A 22770-nucleotide genomic window follows, 5' to 3' on the forward strand; every position below is an offset into this window, starting at 1 on the left:
TGCTTCTCCCTCTCCTTCTGCCTCTCTCCCTGCTCATACTTTCTCTCTCTCTCTGTGTCTCAAATGAATAAATAAAATCTTAAAAAAAAGAAAAAGAAAAAGAAAGCCTGGATGAATGGAAGGGTTAAGTGAATGGAGGGTTGGGTGAATGGGTGGACAGGAGTAGTTGAGTGGATGGATGGGTGGACAGGTGGATGGATGGACAGATGGATGGATGGACAGGGACCAAAAGCGCCTCCAGTTAACTCTCTAAAGGTCAGGGGGTACCCCTGATGGTGAAAGAAGCAGAAGAGGCTCAGAGCCTGGGCCTCCCGGGTCGCCCTGCCCGGAACCCCTACCCCAGCAAGGCCCACCCCGCCTGCGCCCAGCCCGGGGCCTACCTGGAGGCGGCGATCTCGGCCTTCTGGCGCGCGATGGCGGCGGCGCGCTGGGCGCCCTCCACGCTGTGCTCCACCTTCTGGCGGACCTTGTTGCTCTTGAGCGGCAGCACGCGGCGCTTGGTGCCCTTGACCAGCACGTTGTGGCGGTACTTGCCCTCCTCGCGGTGGCCGTCGGGCAGCGTGGTGCAGCCGTAGCCGTGGCGCAGGTTGTCCAGCCACTCGCCCTCGTAGCGCAGGCCGCTGGAGCGCTCGCTCACGCCGAAGCCCGAGCGCTTGTCGTTCTTCCACTCGCCCATGTAGGTCTCGGTGGTGGTGGCGTCGATGTCGGCCTCGAACGGCGCGGCCTCGTCGGCGCCCTCGGCGCCCTCGCCCAGGCTGGCGGTGGACGCGGCGTCGCTGGCGCCCGAGCTGAGGTCGCTCTTGAGGAAGCTGACGCGGCTGCGCTGGCTGCCCAGCGACGTGCGCGACTCGGCGCGCCTCAGCCGGCCCAGCAGCGCGCCCCGCTGGAAGAGGCCGCCGCCCTTGGGCGCCCGCGCCGGCTCGGCGTTGGCCAGCAGGCTGAGCGCGAAGCCGCCGCGCGGGATGGCGGCGGGGGGCAGCGCGGGGCCGTCGGGGGCGGGCGAGGCGGGCGAGTCCGGGGCCACCGTGCCGTTGCTGTGCTCGCTGCGCAGGGACGAGAGCGACGTGCGCAGCGGCGAGCGCACCACCACGGCCATCCCGTAGGGCACGCTCTGGCGCACGCCGTAGCCGTGGCGCATGCCGTTGGTGAACTGGCCCTGGTAGGTCCCTGCGGGCGAGGAGAGGGCGCGTCAGTGGCCGGCCCGCGGGGCCTGCGGGCGCGGGGCGGCGGGGCGGCGGGCCGGGGCGGGGAGCGCGCGGGTGGGAGGGCCGGCGAGGCTGGGGTGGGGAGGGGGCCGTTCGTGACGGCGCGAGCACGTCAGTGGGCGAGCCGGGAGGCGATCACGCAGGGGTGTGAACACTCCCGGCGGTGGGAACGCGCAAGGTCACCGTGGGCGAGGCAGCGTGAGGGCGTGCGAGTCCCGTCAGTGTGTGAAGCTGTGTGAGCAGGCAAGACCCCGGAGTGCAGGCGGCTAAACGAGTGTGTGGGGACACAAGTGGACGGCCAGGAGTTTGCGCGCGACGGTGTGAATATTTCCGGTGGTGGCCACATGGCCCGGTCACAGTGGGCGAGACAGAGTGAGGTCGTGTGAGTCCCATCAATGTGTGAAGCTGTGTGAGCAAGCAAGACCCCGGAGCGCAGGCGGCTAAACGAGTGTGTGGGGACACAAGTGGACGGCCAGGAGTTTGCGCGCGACGGTGTGAATATTTCCGGTGGTGGCCACATGGCCGGGTCACAGTGGGCGAGACAGAGTGAGGTCGTGTGAGTCCCGTCAGTGTGTGAAGCTGTGTGAGCTCCCAGAGTGCATGCCGTTAAACAAGTGTTCCAGGACATGAGTGGGTGGCCAGAAGCAGTTTGCACAATGGTGTGAATATTTCTGTTGGTAGGAACACAGCTGGGTCACAGGTGTGCAAAATAGGATCTGTCAGTTTTAAAGTGTGAAGTTGTCCAACCAGACGAGGTTTGGTGAGTGTGAATTTGGATGAGTGCACAGATTTTGAAACACCCAGGAGAGACTGAACATGCAAGAGAGTGATTGGGCAAGACAGTGAGTTTGTGTGGTAGGGTGAATATTTGCATGTGTGGGAGTGTGCAAGGTAGTGGGAGCATGTTGAATCATGAGTGTGCAAGGCAGTGTGCACACAGAGGGTGACTGAGATCACATGAGTGTGACATAATGGATGTACCATAAGGTCATGAGAGTATTTGAGGTCTTGAGTGTGTAAGGAAAGGCAAAGTTGAGTGAGGGTGCAAAACCATTAGAAATTCAAAGAGTGTGGAGAGGTGTAAGCAGCCACATCTGTTGGTATGTGAGGTTAAATGCATGTGCACAGTCATCCTATTGTGCAAGGTGATGTGCATGTTCAAGCTCATGAAAGGATAAGACAGTGAGTTCACAGAGTAGTGTGAATGCTAGAGAGCATAGGACTCTGTTGGAAAGCATGTGAGAGTGTGTATGTGTGCAAGGCCATGTGTATAGAAGACTTTTATGGACGTGCATGTCAGTGTCTTTTGATTATACGAGATCATGAGTGTGCAATACAGTGTGTACACAGTGGGGTAAGTGTCCAAGTTCCTGGAGGTGACATTATGGGTGTGTGGGAGGTTCTGAGTGTGCAAAGCTCTCTCAGTGTTAAAGCACAGAGTAATATGTAGCACTTGAGGCTAAGTGTATGAGGTTGTGGGCATTAGGGAAACCGAGACTGTGTGAGACCATGTGTGTGCAGGATAGTGTTGTGTACAAGGAGATACCCGCAGTGGAGGCCCTATGTGTCCGTTAGTGTGAGCACGTGAGCTCCTGGGAACAACAGTCTGTGTAAGTAGTCCGCTGAAAGCCAGGTCCCTGCCTTCATCTTCATGCCTTCAGCATGTAGAACAGTGCCTGCCATAATGTTCACTGAGTTGAGGGAGGAAATTCAGAGCCTTTGTTTTAAACACAAGCTTCTACTTTACCCTAGTTAACCAAAAAAAACCCCAAATGGCCTTCTTCCCAGCAAATGCCCAGCATGGGTAGGGAACTGAAACAGTGAGCCAGGTAAGGGAATTCCTAAGCTCCGCCCAACAGGTGTGCTTTCGGGCCTTTGCACCGGCTGTTCCCTCTGCTTGGAATTCTTTTCCTCCAGATCTGCCTGCACTTCCACAAGCACCCAGGTATTCCCCGATCTACTTCTGTTTTCTATAGTATGTATCCTTTTCTAACGTATCATATGACTTAATTATTATATTCATTGCTTTCCTTTCCCCACTAGAAGAGAAGCTCCATGAGGGCAGGGATCTTTCCTGTTTTGGTCTCCAGTGCAGCCCCAACAGCTGGAATAGGGCCTGGCACATAGGGGTGCTCCATAAATAATTTGCTGATTGATTGGCTGAACTTGTCTGGAAACTCCATCTCATTGTGTGACCTTGGGCAACTCTCTTCCCTTCTTAAGGCCTTAATTGCCCTGTCCGTCAATGACGTGTTGGATATGAAGCTTTCTAAAGTTTGGCCTAACTTTGAGATGCTGGCTTTCTAGGAATTGGGCACCGTGACTCTGCAGGTCAAGGAGAGTGCGTCCACGTGACTCCACATGCCTGGTCCCCCCCGGCACAGGCTCCAGTCCTGTCCTTCCCCCAGCCCCTTCTGCATGAAGAGACCCCATTAAGAGTCACATAGAGTGCCCAGGGCTCATTGAAACCTCTCAAAGGTCCTATCAGGTGGGTCCCAGTGATGATGCTTATTTACGGAAGAGGAAGATGGTGGTCTGAGAGATTAACTGACTTGGGCAAGGAAGCAGAATCCAAACCCAAATCTGTCTAATGCCCAAAGCTCACGCTCTGAGCCCACAGTTCTCTATCCTGGCTGCCCTTCAGAAGCTCTAAAAAATACCAATTTCCGGACCTCACCCCCAGAAAATCTGGTTTAATTTGCTGGGGAGGGTCCCCAGTTCTTGCAGTCTCTCTGTACAGCAGGCAGGAGCAGCCAGTGGGGAGAGGGACATCAGAACTCCCTTCAATGTCCAGCCATGAAAAACCAATGACCATAGAATATGAACTGTAAAAGGGCCAAAGAGAAGTGGAGAGAGACAGAGAAAGGCAGTATCACTGGGCATTATCTCATAGAGGAAGATATAAATATGATCTCCATTTCACAGGTGGAATGGTTCAGAGAGGTTATGTGACTTGTCCAAAGTCACCCAGTAAGGAAGGAGCAGAACTGGATTTGAAACCAGTTCAAATGGGCATGTGTGGCAATTGCAAAGAATAGAGAAATGAGAGCATGGTGCAGGGGATGATCAAATGGGGAGATGGATAGATGGAAAACTAATGTGTTCCCATTTCCAAGCTCATTCCCATGTGGTCACATTGTATGGGAGGCAGGGGGACAGATAGAGATGTGAAGTCCAAGACAAACTGATCTCAGACATCATCTAATCTGGAGAACCTTGAACAAGTTACTTCTCCTAATTCTCAATTTGCTTCTCTGGAAAATGGAAAAATAATACCCACTTTTTAGAGTTCAGGGGAAGATTAAAAAGGAGACCACAACAACAACAAAATAAAAACAACCCAAATGTCCATCATCTGGTAAATGGATGGACAGATAGTCAGCCACACAGTGGAATACTGGTCAGCATTAAAAAGGAATAGACTGATTGTACAGCATGGATCTCAAAAACACGCTAAGCGAATAAAGCCAGAGATGAACGAATACAAACTGTGTGATTCCAATTACATTAAAGGCTGGTAAAAGCTAATGTAGAGTGAAAGAAAGCAGATCTGTGGTTACCAGGGCTGTGGGTAGGAGGGATCCACTGCAAAGGGATGTACGGGAACTTCCTGAATTGACAGAAATGTTCTATACCTTGATGTGCTGGTGGTTACACAGGTGTATGCATTTGTCAAGACTGTACACTTGAAATGCATTTTATTGCATGGAAACTATACCGTGATTTAATAATTAATTAATTAATTAACTTTTAAAGAGGAAAAAAACCCCAAAACACAAACACCCCAGTACAGCATTCTGCAAATACCCATCAGGAAATCCTGTCAACTCTCCTTTCCAAGTGCATCTGAAATCCAGCCACTTCTCACCACCCTCACTGCTACTAGATGGTAGCCCAAGCCACCCTTGTCTCTCGCCAGGATTTTCATAATGGTGGGCACGATGGTCTGTTTCCACCCTGTGCTCCTCTATCCATTCCTAGCACACCTATCATGGGGATTCAGTTCAACTGTAATAAAGTCAAAATCACAACACTGCTCTGCCTCTTCTCATTCAGAGGAAAAGCTGAAGTCCTTAGTGATCCATGGACCCTACCTGATCGCATCCCCCTCATTGCTCTGTCCTCATTCACCTCCCTCAGTTCTCCCCTTTCCCTCAGTCCACTGTAGCCACAAAGGCCTCCTTGCTGTTCCTCCCACACATTAGCCATGGTCCTGCCTCGGGGCCTTTCTGTTTGCTGCTCCCTCTGCCTGGAATGTTCTTCCTCCAGAAATCTGCATGGCTCACTCCCAGAGAGGTATTTAATGGTTCCTATAAGACTCACTCAAGGCAACACAGTTAATAAATACACCAAAACTCACATCCATGTTTAGCTGTGCTCCTTCCGCTGTGCTCAGAAGAAAGAAGAAAAAAAAATCTGTGAAAGGGGAAAGTGAACAGGAGTAGAACAGAGAAGATGGTAAACTGGGAGAAAGCAGAAGACATCTAATCTCTGGATTAGACAAGTTTGTGAAATTAAATCAGCCAATCTACCTTTAGCTTAAAGTTGGCATGAGATGGGCTGACATGGTCCCTTTAAGCCCAAGAAAAATTGAGATTGCAACAGGAGAGTGGCTCTTGGCCACCAGTTGGGGAGGAAACGGCCAGGCTATATTAGGAAACTTACAAGCAAGTGGCAAGAGGCACAGACACCCAGGGGAGGCTGGGAGTGATGGGGCCCTGGGAAGGGGGAAAAGCCAAGTGCTGGGCCATCCCCAGCCTGACTCTCTCTAAGACAGGACAGTTCTCCCTGGGGACAGGAAGAATGCATCCGCATCCGAAGAGAGGGAGCAGAAGGACCCCGCCCACAGCCATCTGGCTGAGAGGAGCTTTCTGTGGAAGGAAGTGCCTCCTGATAACCTTTGGGCTGGCCCCCTCACTTGGCCTTATAGACTCTGTGAGACTTCCCACTGCCCTCAGGGTGAGGGGCAAGATTCTCAGCAGGCTACAAGGCCTGGTGTGGCTGCCCCTGACCACCTCTCCTGACTCATCTTGAACAACTCTCCAGTCACACTTGCCTTTCCACCTCAGGACCTTTGCACATGCCCCCCACCCCCACCCCAGCATCTTCTCCTCTCTTCCCTTGGCCAACTTCTATTGATATTTCAAGCTTCAGCTTAAATGTGACCTCATCTGGGAGGATTTCTTGAGCCCTACCCCCTGAGTACTGCTACGTGATGTCATGTCGCCCTGTACTTCTTCTTGGTACTTCTCCCAATTGCAGTTAAATAATTACTAAGATCATCTGTTCACTATAAGCCTTTCCCACTGGACTTTGGTTTCCAAGAGGGAGGGAGCCATGTCCAGCTTACTCCTGCTACGATTCCAGCTTTTGGCATAGTTCCAGGCCCAAGGAAGCCCACAGTAAATGTCTGATGAATCTGCGTCTTCTCCTCAGTGACACCTCCCCATTCTTCCAGGGGCAGGAACCACATTTTCTTTTTTCCCTCATGCCTCAGCACGTGATAGGTGACTCAGTAGTGACTGGCAGTGGCTGCCAACGTGTTCAGGTCTAGATTTAGCAGCCCAAACCCCAGGAATTATTGGGGTACATGTAAAAGTCTTGTGAAGGCCATAACAAAGTTCTGTCCCTCACAGCAGGCTCCTAAATTTTATAAAACCTGAATATCACCTTCTTGCTGCGGTTGCCCTTCTGGTTTAGTATACAATACCCTGGGGTTTTTTTGTTTTGTTTTGTTTTTTTATTTATTTATTTGACAGAAAGAGACACAGTGAGAGAGGGAACACAAGCAGGGGGAGTGGGAGAGGGAGAAGCAGGCTTCCCGTGGAGCAGGGAGCCGGATGCGGGGCTCGATCCCAGGACCCCGGGATCATGACCTGAGCCGAAGGCAGACACTTAACGACTGAGCCACCCAGGCGCCCCCAATACCCTGGGTTTTAACCTTCACTCTGACACCAAATAGTTCTAGAACATGCGTGAACTATTTAAGCCTACTGAGCCTCCGTTTGTCCTTCTGAAGATGGAGGTAATGGTATCTATTTCAGATTATTGTTCACTCTTTTATTCGAATTCAGTATTTGCTGTGGATCCTGCATTCTTGGTGTTAGATGCTGGGGACACAGTGGTAAATAAGACACACGATCTCTGCCCTCAAGGGGCTTGGAGTCGAGTGCCAGAGAGACTGGATTTAATTGACCATCAGAAATAAATGTGTACCTTGGCCGGTGGGGGAGGATTGGCTGACCACAGACTAAGTGAACCATATGTGAGGATGCTGGCATGCAGTAAGCGCTCCATAAACGTTAGCTTTTTGCCAGGCCAGAATCTTTGCTCAGAAACCTGGCCCAGACAGGATTAACTGGAGAGATGAAAAGGAGCCAGGGAGGACAGAAAGAACTCAGAGGGAGAGGATGAGACCAGCTCCATTTCCCGCCTTGGTCTGCTTGCTTGTGAGAAAGCAGTCTTCTCCCCTGGAATGCCCAGGCTTGGCTGACTTGGCCACCTTTCTGACTCGGGACGCCTTAAAGCTTCTGTCCTTGGGAGGAAGAGAATTTGGGAAGTCTGTTCATCAGCGAGACCTACTTCCACACCCTCTAAACACACATGACAGAGTAGCTTATGGAAGCCACATCTATAGCACAAGATCCACCCTCCTGGCCAGAGAGTATGATTTAAATGATGTGGACGCTGGAGTTTTTATAAAGCACCTCTGATGGTTTTAATATGCAACTTGAGTAAGAGCTGTGAAACCTCTCCGCTGACCTCCAGTTAACCAGTGGGCTCCGTTCCTTCGGTCAAACCTGTAGCTTGCTGTGCCTGGCAGGTGTTGTGATCCTGGTTGTTACCCAACTGCAGACCTCTCCTGTGCTGATGGAACCTCATTCTGTTCTGCAGCCCAGCCTTTCTCCCTGGGCCTTAGAGAAAGGCTCCCTATGCAGGGGTAGATTCTGACTGCTCTCAGCCAGACTTCCTATCTACTCACCTTGCCAATGATCAGATTCAATGTGAGCATTTGATGAAATCCAGCATCAAGACCAGAGGGGAAGCAGAAAAGAGCTCCTCTTTCTTATAAAGAGAAACATGCAGAAACATAGTCTTCTGCTGCTGGGTGTCGCTGCATGTGGAGGTGACCCCTGGAGCTGTGGTAGTCGACTTGGTACCATGCGGGGAGCTACTGAGAACAGAGCTGACGCGATGGATGGCAGAGCAAAATGTGGCAGGAATCTGGGCCCTTGTTGACACTGTTGAAGCTCCAAGTCAACCAAGCCTGACACTGCCCTACCTCTGGATTCTTCTTTACATGAGATCATAAATATCCTTATTGTTTTAGTCATGCTGTCCAATATGGTAGCCACCAGACGTAGGTGGCCATTGAACACCAGATTGCAAAGAATTAGTACCCCCCCAAAAAGAATGTAAAATATCTCACTAATAATTATATATTGATTACATGTAGAGATGATAATATTTTGGGTAATGGGTTAAATAAAATATATTATTAAAATTAATTTCACCTTTTTAAATACAGCTACTAGCAAAGTTTAAATTGCATATGTAGCCCACATTATATTTCTATAGAAAGTACTTGTTTAACTCACTTGGGGTTAGGATTTTCTATTACCTGCAGACAAAAAAATATATCCTAACAAGTATAGGTGTCATCATTCTGATTTCATAGTTGGAATAATTCAAACTAAGAATTTAAATGACTTAGTTTGAAAGGTTTGAAAACCCTCACCCAAACCTCATCTCTGAAGGAAGCCAACCATTTCAGAAGCCCAAGGGAAGTCTAGGAGATCCAGAGTCCACTTTGAAATAGAGAAGAGACATGTGGGTCTGATCAGGGATTCTGCCTCCAAATACAGAATGGACACTGAGAACACCACCCCCTCTGGCCAGTGACACCTGCCTATTTCTAGAAGACTGTCTAAAGTCTGAACATCAATGTCCCTGGAGGACTGAACAGAGATGGAGAGAGAAGAGTCATGACTGCTCCTCTCCGGGGGTGGGGTGGGGGGTCCCTGCTGCCTATGGAAGTCCTGACCTGACAGTCCAGTGTCTTCATGACCTGGTCCCAAGTCACCCTCCTAGTTTTGTCTTCCCAAATCCACCAAAGCCCAGCTTCAAAGCCACCTCCTTCAGGAAACCTTCCTGGGCTATCTTCCTTCCTCCATACTCTCATTACTTGAGACATTTGTCACTTCTCACCTCCTATGAGAGCTATCTTGTCTCTATCTCATCTATTTGGGCTAATAGCCATCCCTAGTCCTTCTCTAAGTTCTCTCACATAGGGTCAGATCTTAGGACAAGATCTTTGGACAGGACCATGGAAGTGTCATCAGCAGATTTCAGACAGGGTTTCAGATGGAGAATGGCAGGTAGGGGACTGAGCACCAGAGAGTCCAGGGGTCAGTGGCTCTTGTCCAGGTACACCAGAATTGGACCAGGTAAACCAATGCACGTGGTGGTGAACAGGCATGCCCATATGCCACAGATACCTATATATAGATATATAGATGCTCCTGAGTATAGGGAACCCACCCCAGCTTGGCTCTAACCCACCTTGATAAAGACCATGGACCCAGTGTCCCTGAGAAAGCAAGCCAGGCCTAAGACGTCTTTGGGGGCAGCAGAATAATGGAGATTGTTTGGGCTTTGGAAACAGACAGGCCTGACTCTGAATATTGCTTTAATTTCCCCCACTTCTCTTTATCTCCAACTCATCCATCTGGTCCAGGCTGCACAATTCTCCCTGGTTTACTACAAGAGCATCTTCCCTGATCTCTCACCTCCCCTGATACTTCAGTCCACCCTTTGCTGCTGCCAGAGTCATCTCTTTAATAAGATGTGGATCTGACCAGGTGACCCCACCTAAAACCCTGCAGTGGCTTCTGAGTGCCTTGAGGATGGTCTTGGGTCCTCAAGCAAAGATTGTATGTGAATGATTTGGGGGGAATGCTCTTGGGATGAACATCTATGAGGAAGCAGGATTCAACAGCAGAGGAAGTTGAACTGTTGCAACCAAGGCTTCCACTGATCCCATGGGGATCTCTGGAGCTGCTATGGCCCTTCAGAGTTGTCCAAGGAGGCTGGGTCTTTGAACTCCTATATCAAGCACTCATTAGCTATGGGTTGCCCACAGAGCTAGGCAACTCCTTTTGACAGACAACAGTGCCCCACTATGAGCCATCAGCAACCAGCACTCCTGGCAGCAGGTTGAGGGGTAGGAGGATCCTGCTCTGGAGCAGTATCTGAGGGTGTCTGGCAGTATCTACCATAAGGATGAGATCAAACTCTGCACTGCGACCCACAAAGCCCTCATGATCTGGGCCCTGCCAACCCTCCAGCCTCACTGACTCCACTCTTTCTCAGTCTCTGAGCTCCTGCCTTTTCTTGAACACAACAGCCTTTTCTTGTGCCCACCTCCAAGCCTTTGTCCTCACTCCTATTGTCTGGCACTGTGTAGCTCCTGTTACCCAGCTATCCCCTGTTCATCCGTCAGATCTTAGCCGCGACACTACTTCCTCAAGGAAGCCTTCCGTGATTAGCAGACCAGATCAGGTTCCCGTTACACCCATACACTCTTCTGCTTTCCCTTCAAATTGCTTATCCCACTTGTAATTAACTAGCTGTCCAATGCTGGTCTCTGCTGTTAGAACACAAGCTTCTGAGGGCAGGGACCAAGACTGCCATACTCACCACAGCATCCCAAGCACTCAATGCGATGACGGACACATAGAAGGCCTTCAGCAGATACTATCAGATGAGTGCACATGTTCATGGCCTTGGGCACGTTCTCTTTAAGTCTATCTCTGGTCAGTAAAGTAAGCAGTGCAAGTTTACTTTGCAGGGTTGCTGGAGGGTTTACATGGGTTCTCTAGCAGAGATATCAGATTCTCAACAAATGTTGGCTCCCTTCACTTCATGGGAGAGAATTGCAAGGTGACCTAGTTTGCCTTAGATTGAAAGGCTTCCCAAGACATAGGACTTTCAGTACTAAAACCAGGACAGTTCCCAGGCAAAGCAGGATGGTTGGTTACCCTCAATCTGGATGAGAAGGAAAAAATGGGCATTTCATATTAGCACAATGTTCAGTGGTATGCTAGTAGAATAGCTCTTTGGAAAAATAAACAAACAACCCTAATTTGTAGTGCTAGCCAAGTTCCATCATGTAAATATACCCACAGTGGCTAGTCAGGCCACAGTTGAACAGCTAGCTTGCAAAATTTCTGAAAATATAGGGATGGGCTCTCATGAGATGGTAGCAGCTGGTGCCAGACCCCACATGTAATATAGACTGTCATGTTCCCTCCCAATATCTGCAAATGTGTAACACATTTATAGACAACCTCAACTCGGGGAAAGTGAGACTATTTCAATCCCGAGGTCACAGGTTGGAGTGGCCCTCCAAGACCATCTAGTTCAAGGCAACAAGTAATCTGTCATATGGGCCATCTCTTACCCACCCTGTGACCACAACAGACATTGCTAATCAATCATGATACTGAATCCTAATGCCTTGCTCTCTGGCTTGCCTGCAAGGTGGTACCATAGTCCCTTCCCATGGCTCCCAAATGCTGCTACCTATCAAAGTTCCACTGTCCCTGATTTCCCAGGATCGCTGAGAAGTAACCTAGAGCAGAGTAGTTAGCAGTGTTTGTGACTAGCTCCTGGGAGCAAGGTCAGGTTACAGTGGGTATATGACAAGTCCCCATAGCCTGCAGGGCTCCACCACCCCCACATCCGGAGGCTGCTACCCCAGATGACACCCCACAGCTCATACAAGAAATGGGATTAAACAAGTGACATCACCTGGGTGCTGCCAGTCCTGGGGACCTGTGGCCTGGGTGGAAGTCCCTTCACCAGGCTCTGAGTCAGCTCAGTAATCCTGAGAGCCTTGGGAATCAGAAATAATTGGGTGTAGGAGAGGTAAAAGAAATCAAGGGGAGAGAGTCTGGGTTCAAAGGACCCCACATGGGTCACTCAGGCCTCCTTTCCTTGCTCAGGCCTGCCCACAGCCCTCATGCCCACATGGCATGTGCAACAGGCGTCTCTCACCCATAATGTCCAACACCAAGCTCCTGACCTTCCCTCTTTGAACACTTGGCCCATCTCAGGTCAGGGCAATGTCATCCTTCCGTGGCTTAGGCCAAAGCCTTGACTCCTCTTTCTCTCACTCCCCCAGTCCAGTCTATCAGCAAAATTTAATGACTCTACCTTCAACACAGATCCAGGATTTACTTCCTTCTCCTCACCTCCGCTGCTACAAGGTGGTGGCCCAAGCCTGTATTCTCACCCGTAAGATTGCAATAAACTCACTAATTCGCTTCCCTGCTTCTACCGTTTTTGTACCACCTCCTCTTCCCCAAACAGTCTCTCAACACAGTAGCCAAAGGAATCCCTTTAAACAAGGTCGATCATGTCACTTTTATAGGCCTCATTTTTCTCAGAGGAAAAGCCAGAGTCTTACGATGGCCTACAGGTCTCTGCATACACGGCCCGCTCTCCACACCTTCTCGGCAGGAATAGTGGATGTTGTGCGCTTTTCCCATCAAGGGCCTATATTGTAAGGCTGTTCTGTCATCAATGATGTGAAATTTGATCACTTTGTTAAGATGGTATATCCATAAAGGATTCAAATTAAAAATAAAAGTCATGGGGGCACTTGGGAGGCTCAGTCGGTTGAGTGTCCCACTCTTGGTTTTGGCTCAGGTTGTGATGTCAGCGTTGTGAGATCGAGCCCCGCATCAGTCTCCGCACTCAGCGCGGATCTGCTTGGAACACTCTCTCCCTCTCCCTCTGCCCCTCCCACCCTGCGCTCTTGTACTCTCTCTCTCTCTCAAATAAATAAATCTTTAAAAAATAGATTAAATAAATTAAAAAATAAAAGTCATAGGGACGCCTGGGTGGTGCAGTCGGTTAAGTGCGGTCCTGACTTCAGCTCAGGTCATGATCTCGGGGTCCTGGGATTGAGCCTGATGTTGGGCTCCCCGCTCAACGGGGAGTCTGCATGAGCGTTCTCTCCCTCTCTCTCCCTCTGCCCCTCCCCCTGCTCATGCTCGCTCACTCTCTCTCTAAAATAAATAAAACTTAAAAAAAATGAAAGTAATAAAAACATTGTATATACCAAACAGAACATTTCCTGCAGGCTGTGTGCAGCCCTCAGGCCTCAGTGTGTCACCCCCACTATATACTGTCCATATGACAGTCGGCAGCATATGCTTGAATACATCCAGTCACAAGGTGCTCTCTACTTGTCTGGAGGGAAGGGGGTTCTAGAGTTCCCACAGCCCCTGGATCATTCTATGGATTTTGCCAGGTGGGTCTGGGTCAGTCAAGTCTCAGTTATAGAGGAACAAGTAGGGGTCCTGGATGCTTCACTTGTGACCAGACCTAACTGTCCACCTACTTGTGGCTCTGGCTTCAGAAGAGATAGGAGAGGACAAGGACAGCCCTCTGGCCTACGGCAGGAAGCAACTCTGTCCTGCTCAGCCTGCACCCCAACCTCAACCAGGGCCCTCAGAAAATGAGACTCAACATTCCTCACAAGGGTGTGGCAGCAAGGGCTGGTCCAGGGAACAGCTGCTGGGGCCACAGCATTAGCAGTCTCTGGAAACAAGGAAGCTTGATGAATCGCAAGGGCCTGGCCTTGGACAGGAGCATGTGTGCAGAGATTTGGCCAATTGGACACACGCATCACAGAAGGCAAGGCTGCAGAGAAGAAAGACTAATTGTGTCCACTTCCCTGTCTCGCTGAGGGTCCGCTCTGCTCCTCTGGGGTCCCAGATAAAGCCAAGAAGCTGCCGTGACAGCAACTCAGCCGGCTGTCATGCTGGCCCCCTGGCTGTGAACTGGGACATGAGATTTTCAAGATGAGGTTAAATTATGCTGATTCTACATTCGAAATGGAATCGTGCCTGGCATGAGTTCCATCTACACTGGCAGGACTCAAGGCAGAACTAATCGAATCAAAGTCTTAGCTGATTAACTGCTCCAAAGCCAAAAGCTAGTTTCTGTGCTGAAACAGTCTCCCCAAAACAGCTGTGGTTCAGGCCATCCTGAATTAACTCACCCTCTAGACTGTGAAGGAAATGCAGAAAGGGGAATAGTTTTAGCACTTTCTAGGTGCCAGGCGGTATGTGAAATGCTTTTTATGTATTATCTCATTTCACTGTTTCAACCATATTTTGAAGATTTTGACATCTCTAATGAAAAAAAGGAAATGGGAGCTCAAGAGAGGTTACGTATGTGCCCACATTCATAGAATTAAGAAGTGGCACAGCTGGGATTTGAACCCAGATCTGGCTACTGTAAGCTGCGAGTGCCCCTGTCAGACTCTCTCAGGACTTCCACACTTGGTTTTTAATAGCAATCAAGAAATTTTAAATTAAAATATGTTCCTTTTAAATCCAAAAAAGAACAAAAAAATCCCACTAGAACTAAGAAATTAATTTAGCAGTGTAAAAGGATTCAAAGTCAATGTACAAAATTAATTGCATTTCTATAACCTAGCAATGAACAATTGGAAAAGTGAAATTTAAAATTCCACTTACAGTATCATTTTAAAAACTTATGAATTTTATTCAACAAAACAGATGTGCAAAACACTGAAAACTCCAAAACATTGCTAAGTGAAATTAAAGACCTAAATAAATAGGGATATATACCATGTCCATGAATTGGAAGGCTCATTGCCATTAAGTTGTCCTTTCTCTGCAAATTGATAAATGGGTCTAATGCATTATTAATCAAATTCCCATTGGGCTTTTTAGTAGAAATCAATAAGCTGATTTTGTAATGTATATGGAAATGGAAATGACCTAGAAGAACCCAGTTAAAAAAAGCAAAGTTGGAGGATTTACTCTGATTTTAAAATTTACTATAAAGCTCTAATAACAAAGGCAGTGTGATCCTGGCATAAAGGTAGACAAACAGATCAATAGAAAAGATACTCCTTTGGAGAATGAATGAGTGAATGAGTGAATGGATGAATGAATGAATGAATGAATGAATGAAGTTGCTTCAAGGAACACATATCCCAGGCCCAGATAATGTGACACTAGGTATTGCGCAGGCCCCTATCCTGGCAAATTCATTTTGCTCCCATGTTCACAGTCAGTTGGGTTAAAATGAGCTTAAGTCATCAGCTTTGGGCAAGAGAAAGAAAATTGGATCCAGAGAGCAGAGCCTTGGGTTTTTTACCCAATTGTCATAGTTAAACATAAAAATACCAACTTTTCAGCATGTAAAAATAATAAAAGCACTAACCACATGGCAAGCCCTGTTGTAAGTGCTTTACTCTATCAGGGCAGCATTTAATTCTCTCGACAAGATAGAATAAAAGAAAAAATAGCAAGCACTGCATGTAGGAAGGGAATATTATTTTGTGAGGATTTATTTCAGTTTTACATTTTTGTGTGTGTATGTACAGAATTACGATGTGAAATATCTAATTTATAGCAGGTTGCAACCGCAAAGATTTGAATACCACTAGTGTAGCCAATGAGTTATTAAGAAGCCTGAATAATATAAGGCATGTAAGATTCTTAGCACAGAGCCTGGTATAGAGTAAAGACACGAGAAGTGGTAGATGCGGTCGTGACCACTGTCAAGGCCCGCCTCACCAGCATCCCCCACCTTTGTTGTTGCTCAGGGCTCTGTGCTTAGAAGGCCCTGCGCTTGGTTTAATGCTCTGCTGTCATTACCTTGAAATTCTTCATGATTTTGAAGAGGGGGTCCTGCATCTTCATTTTGTACTGGGTCTCACAAATCATGTAGCCAGTCTTACTTTGTATAGTTATTTATCACTTATTAAAATAATGACTTATACTATGAACTATTTTTTAAAGATTTTTATTTATTTGAGAGAGAGGGACAGAGTGAATGAGAGGGAGACGGAGAGAGAATTGGAAGCAGACTCCGCACTGAGCACAGAGCCCAGTACGAAGCTGGATCCCCTAATCATGACATCATGACCTGAGCTGCAACCAAGAGTCTGATGCTTAACCAACTGAGCCACCTAGGTGCCCCATATACTATGAACTTTTTAATTACTACTTATTACCATCAAATTCAATCTCTGCCTCTTACTAGTTAGAGGACAGTGAGAGAGAATACAGTACAGGGCTCCATCCCAGGACCCTGGGATCATGACTTGAGCCAAAGGCAGACGCTTAACCGACTGAGCCACCCAGGCACCCCAGTTTTGAAGGTTTAAATAACACATGTTCCATGCCAAGAGTAACACCTGGCACATAGTAAGCACACCAAAAATCAACTATTATTATTATTATTATTATTATTATTATTATTATTATTACTGGCTTTACGAACAAAGTCCATCTTGGGCCTGGTTTTGTTTTTTTTTGTTTGTTTGCTTTTGAGAGAGAGAGAGCAAGGGGTGGGCAGAGAGAGAGGCAAAGAGAGCATCTTAAGCAGGCTCCACACCCAGCATGGAACCTGATGCAGGGCTCCATCTCACCACCCACGAGATCATGACCTGAGCCGAAATCAAGAGCCCCGGACGCTTAACCAAGTGAGCCACCCAGGCACCCCTGGGCCTGGTTTTTCCATTGCACATTTTGGGGAAGGGATTACTGACTAGCTGAGTGCTTCTGGAACTTAACACCAGAGTACTTTGAGAATCCCATGGCTATCTGAGGAAAAACACAGACAGTCCATGCACATAGGCACACATATTGCCTACACGCTGATGGGCCTCTGCCGCCAAGGCCAGGGCTCCAGGTCAAGGACCTCGGAAAGCAAAGATCACCAGTGGCCCTTCCAGGCCTGGAGTCTGTGGGTCTCTGGGGTGGGAACAGCTAGGCAGCCAAAGGAGCATTACTACTTAAGGCCGGGCTGTATGCTTGCTTTGGCGATTTAGGCCCGCAGCTATTTTTACTTTGGCTATATATGGCCAGGGCAGGAAGAGGGCTATAGGCGGGGGAGGGGTGCCAGGCGGCTTACAGCAGGGTTCGGGAGCTTGGGAGTGGGAGCTCCTTGCCTTCACCACCTTCCCCTCCGTAGGAGTGGCAGTGGCTTCATGAAGTCACTTTAGAACAGTGATTTTCAAACTTTTTTGACCATGACCTGCAGTAAGAAATACATTTATACACCATGTAATAAACACACGATGCATGTACACACACACATTATGTATGTACATGTATCTTCAGCTGAGCAAACAATACTCTTATGCTCTGTGAAACACTCTGCCTTTTCTGTTCTTGTTCTTTCATTTTTAAAAATGCAGGTCATGACCCACTAAATTGAGGTTACCACCTGTTAATGGGACAATACCTCCGGTTTGGAAAACTGCTGTTTCCTTTGGCTGCAAGGTAAGGTGGGGAGTGGAGGAATGGGACATATTGTCCCTTTCATCAGTACTTCCTAAAACTGGTGATAAGATGCAAGTTTCAGCTTTATCTCCTGGCTGGCAGCACGTGCTAGACTTCCTGGCTTTTGTGCACTCTGTTCTCTCAACCTGGAACACTCATCCTCCACCCTTGTCACCTGCCTCACTCCGTACTTCAGAGCCCAGCTTGCCGCTTACTCCAAGAAGCCTCCCTGATTGCCTTAGTCTGGTTAGTTGCCCGCCTCTTCATCCCTTAGTCCCCAGTACTTTCCTGCGTAGCACCCGACACCCTATAGTATGATTTCTTGTAGATTCAATGGAAGGTAGGGACCCTTTCCATTCTGTTCATTTCTACACTCCTCCCTCCCAGCACTATACTGCTTGCTTCATAATAATCACTCAGTACATATTTATTGAGCGAATTCGTGAGAGTTAATAGTAATTATAGCAACTACTGTTTATTGAGTACCCATTTTTCCCATGAGAAATCTTAGGAGAGATTAGCATAAGTCCATTTTATTGGTGAGGAAACTAAGGCTCCACGATATGAAATAATAGGATAGGCCAAGGTAATAACCCAAGGCTGCCCGACTCCCAGCCGTTTCTAATCACAGGATCTTATTTGTCTACATTCTCTTCAGCACTACTCAGGATGGGGCAAAGGGCAGGTCCTTAACAAACCCTCAGGGGACTGATGACAGGTTGATTAAAGAGATTTTCCGAAGCAGTGGCCACATCTAATTTTGGAGAGTTGTACCTCGTGTGTGGCTTGGGAGAGATCTGTGAGATTTCCAGGGCCCCTGGATGTGGGACTGTCTCATTTGGAAGAAGAGTCTGGGCCTCTGACAAACCAGAGGAGCAAGTCTTCCAGTTAACCTGGCCTGAAGACCTCCCATGCACACCCAGAGTCAAACCCAGGGCTCTGCAAAGCCTACGTGATCTGGCTCACACCCACAGCTCCAACATCAGCCCCTGCCTGTTCCCTTCATCCACTCCATTCCTGCCACCCTGGCGGTCCTGCTGTTCCTCAAGCATGCCAAGTCCAGGTCTGCCTCAGGGCCTTTGCAACTGCCATTCCCTCCCCGCCTGGAAGGTGTTACCCTCTCCGGAGGCCTCCCATCCTGCTTCCCAGACCACACTATCCAAAAAGTCATCCTCTTCCTTCTCTATTTTTTTCGTACCTTTGCTTGCTCACTGCCCTGGCTCCTGGAACTTGCTGTCGGATGGTGCCTCACACATAGTTGGTGCTCCATAATATTGGTTGCGTGAATGAATGAATGAGTGAATGAATAGGTTTCCCCCCTTTAAGACATATTGGGAAATCAGTCCATAGTTTCTCAGAAATGTGTCTCTATGACTCACACCCAGGCCCCCAACACACACCTTGGTTTGGAGAGAGGAAAGAGGGAAGGAAGGAACATTTGGCCTACTTTGGTACCACTTTGCATAGGTAATTGGCACCCCAAAGCACTCAAGGATCATCTCTGTGTTCTAGCCAGAGAAACTGGGGCCTGCTCCCTACTTGTCCCCAGTGCTCAGCGCAGTGTCCAGCATAAACATCCAGGGAATTGAGTTGCACCGAACTGTAGAGGTTCAGCAAACGGCTGAAGGTCACCGAATTAGGAAGTGTGGAGCCAGAATTTGTCCTCAGCGCTGTCCGATTCCAGCCAGGGCTGTGTCGCTTCCACTGTGCCCACAGAAACTCCGGGGACACAACCTCACCCACATCTAGACACATTTGAGGGTAGGCCCTCGCCAGACACCCCCCAGCGGACAGCCCAGTTGGGAGCCCATGCTGTACCTGAGGCCCCTCTGGATAGGCCCACAGGCCTCAGCTTGAGCATAACGTCCCCTGTGGGCTGGTTCATGCTCCTTCCTTCCTGCTCCAGCACAAACCCACTCCCAGCCTGCCCGCTTCCTGCCCTCTGTCCTAAAGAGGGGAGACGAGCGGCAGACACACTATGAATGCCTTCAGACAGACGCCAAAATATTTTCTTTAAAGCAGCTATAGTTTTTGAGTTATCTGTGTCAGCTCCTCTTCCCAGTGGGGCATGTTAAGGAGACTTCAGAGAAGCATCCTGAGCTGGAAGGAAACTGAATGACCATTTAAAGCAGAGCCAGCCAACGTTCCTGTAAATAGATGAATAGTAAATATTATAGGCTTTGTGGGCCAAAAGGATATTATGCAGGGACTTCCATATAATTTCCACATGTCAAAAAGTAGAGTTCTACTTTTGATTTTTTCCAAATATTTCAAAATGTAAAACCACTTCCAGCTTATAAGCTGTATGAAAACAGGCATCAGGCCGGTTTGGCCGGCTAAGCTATAGTTTGCAAGTGCCTGATTTAAAGCAATGCTTCTTAAACGTTAATGTATATAAAATTTTCCAGGGGAGCTTGTTAAAACAAATGGCTGGGCCTACCCTTAGAGATTCTGATTCAGATTCAGGTCTAGGTGGGGCCCCTGAGTTTGCTTTTTTAACTGATGGACAGATGATGTTGATACTGCCTGTCTAGTGACGGTATTTTGAGCAGCACCTGACATTCTAAAGCCCATTTTGTGGATGAGGAAACTGAGGCCCAACTAAGTGATATATGCAAAGTCATGCTCAGTGGATGAGGTGATGATATCTTTTCTGCCACTTCCCACAGCTGTTTTGCCACAGAAAATTCCTCTTCATCTCCTTAACCCCCTGGGCACGCTCATGCTTTTGAGCTTCTTACTCATTTCTCTCCCCACTCACACCCTCTCTAAAGCAATTTTCCCAACAAGATCCAGCTCAGATGTTACCTGTTCTAAAGCACTCCCTGACCTCCTCAAATCTAACTTCTCTGCCCCAGCACTCTGTACCTACTTGTGTATGATTGTTTGTCTACGAGTCTATCTTTGAAGCCTTGGGCTGTATCTTATTCCTCTTCAAATCTAACTCTTTTTATAATACCTGGCAAATAGGAGGTACCACAGAAATATGCTCTAAACAAAACAATGGATGGATGGATGGATGGATGGATGGATGGATGGATGGATGGATGGATGAGTAGATGGGTGGGTGAATGGATAGATGGGTGGATGGATGGATGAGTGGGTGGATGGATGGATGGGTGGGTGGGTGGATAGATGGGTGGATGGATGGATGGATGGGTGGGTGGGTGGATGGATGAGTGGGTGGATGGATGGATGGGTGAATGAATAAATACTTCATGATCTATTGCTTGAAAATAATTTTCATGGCAAAGTTGAGATTAGAACCAAATTCTTCTAAAGCACAAGCCAGGGTATATTCCATGGCTGTTTGTCATCCTAGCATGCAAACAGTAGTAGTTAGGTTTTACTGAATGTGTGTTGAGTGTGTTACAGCAGGTCTTGTCCTGAACACTGCTCAATGGCCCTGTTATTAGCCCCACCTTTACTAACGAGGAAATGGATGCTGAGAGAGGTAGGCAGCTTGCCCAACGCCACACAGCAAAGAGCATCCTGGCTTTTCTGATTCTGTGTCACCTTGCCCCTCCCTCTCCCCACCCTCCACCAGTCTTCCCCACTGGTCTGGCTCCTACTAGCTCTGCCGGCCCCAGGCTGGGCTCACCTCCATCTGCATAGGTCTCGGTGCCATAGCCGTCCTGCAGGCCATTGTTCCAAGTGCCTTCATACTTGGCCCCACTGCTGCCACTCTGCCGAGTTCCGTAGCGTCCCTTGAAGCCGTGCGTCCACTCGCCCTTGTAGAGCCAGCGCCCCTTGGTCTCTATGCCCAGCCCATGCCGTTTGCCCTGGCTCCAGTATCCCTCGAAGGTGTTCCCACTGGGCCAGGTGTAGACGCCCGCCACTTCGAAGCCAAAGTTCCAGGAGCCCGAGTATTCGCCCTGGCCCTTGGGGCCCGTGCACAGTCCATGTCCGTGGGCCTTTCCCCCCTCCCAGCCCCCACAGTATGCCCCGCCATCATCAAAGTCAAAGCGGCCCCCACTCATCTCATCGTAGCCCCTGACAGCCTCACCGTCCTCCAGCTTGGGGGAGAGAGGGCGATGGGGGGTGCCAGCGACACGCTCCAAGCACACTCAGGGCTGGGCGCCCCTGACTCACCACTGTGCCCCAGGAGGGAGAAAGCAAGATGCCACCAGAGGCTGAATGAGCCCAGGAGCCAAGTCAGCACTGGGTCGGCTGGTCAGTGCCATGCCTGGGAGGCCCCCACTCAACCAGCCAGAGGAAGGCTGCCAGTTGGGAAGGAAGCAGGAGGGAAAGATTCAAAGTCTCCATAGAGTGTCCCAAGTCTGGCTTCCCTGGAGTCAAAGGAAAAACGGTGTGATCCCTTTAAGAAGCACAGTGAAAGGGGTGGGGTGGAGGGGTCCCCAGTCTGTTTCGAAGAGAGTAAATTCTCCCTTGGTGACAGCCCCCAGCCTGAGGCTGAATTCCTGCAGCCGGCTGGCCCCCTTCTCCACCCAGTGGGTGTGCGGGGCTGTCGATCTCCCTGCCGCTGCCCCGCCCCTCTGGATCCTGCCCTCCTCCTGGGATGGAAAGGTCATTGTTGCCCTAACAAGGCCATTGGATCTCAGAAGCTGCTCCCAAAATAACCCCCTGGCTAGCCCAGCCTCCTTCAAAGCGGGAGGGGTGTTTCAAACTGGGCTAGTGCTTCAGACCCAGGGAGTAGCTGGAGGGGCGAGGAAGGGCAGCTGAGAACTAAGTGTAGGCAGCTAGGGCAATTGGATGGGTTTTCTTCCCCCTGGGTAGGAGCTCCCTTCCACCTTCGGGGTCCCCTGAGTCTGCAGGAGGGGAAAGGGCAGAAGGGTCAGGGAGGGGAGGGAAAAGGAGGACTAGCAGAACAGCTAGTCCTGGAACACTTAAAATCCCCCAGAGTGTAGAGGTTGGCAAATCTCAGCCCCACCACCACTCACATGCCCTAACAGGACCTGGGGCTATACCCGCTGCCAGTCCCGTAAAGGAATCTGGTGACCTAAAGAGAAAGGAATGGGCATGGTTTCACATACGCTTTTGAAAGCAGAGGAGGGAACTCAGGAAGAGAAGTGAGGTTCTGAAAACAGAGTCTGGAAGATAGAGAAAACCGAGTCCAGCGCTCATGCACAACCCCCAATCCCTCTCCACACCCCCGGGAAAACCCTGGAAAGAGCCTGCAGAAGGCACTGAACGCTCCCTGGCTCTCTCCTCTGAGGGGCGAGGAGCCTGTCCTTCTTTATCTCTGAGACACAGGGTTGCTGGTTATT

The 22770-nt window shown here is 49.2% G+C and overlaps 1 protein-coding gene across 5 annotated transcripts in view; it reads right to left on the reverse strand.

Annotated features, from left to right (window-relative positions):
- JPH2 (junctophilin 2) overlaps positions 1 to 22121 on the reverse strand; it is a 63586-nt gene extending 41465 nt beyond the window's left edge. For 2 of the 5 annotated variants that reach the window (XR_010405856.1, XR_010405855.1), the window contains exons 1-2: positions 21144 to 22096; positions 381 to 1167 (exon numbers count right to left, since the gene is read on the reverse strand). Coding sequence is in view for 3 of the 5 variants with exons in the window: in XM_045885793.2 (XP_045741749.1) it covers positions 381 to 1167; positions 21144 to 21522 (1166 nt within the window). In the remaining 2 variants the exon portion in view is untranslated. Of the gene's footprint in view, positions 1 to 380; positions 1168 to 15936; positions 19690 to 21143 lie in introns of those variants that run through there. The other 3 variants (XM_045885793.2, XM_064573206.1, XM_064573207.1) reach the window with 3 other exon arrangements.
- Positions 22122 to 22770: the final 649 nt, after the last annotated feature.

This window comes from Mirounga angustirostris, unplaced genomic scaffold (genome assembly GCF_029215605.1).
Source record: "Mirounga angustirostris isolate CCGP_5_RB_7025 unplaced genomic scaffold, mMirAng1.0.hap1 SCAF_10, whole genome shotgun sequence".
In the NCBI taxonomy this organism is placed as follows: domain Eukaryota; kingdom Metazoa; phylum Chordata; class Mammalia; order Carnivora; family Phocidae; genus Mirounga; species Mirounga angustirostris.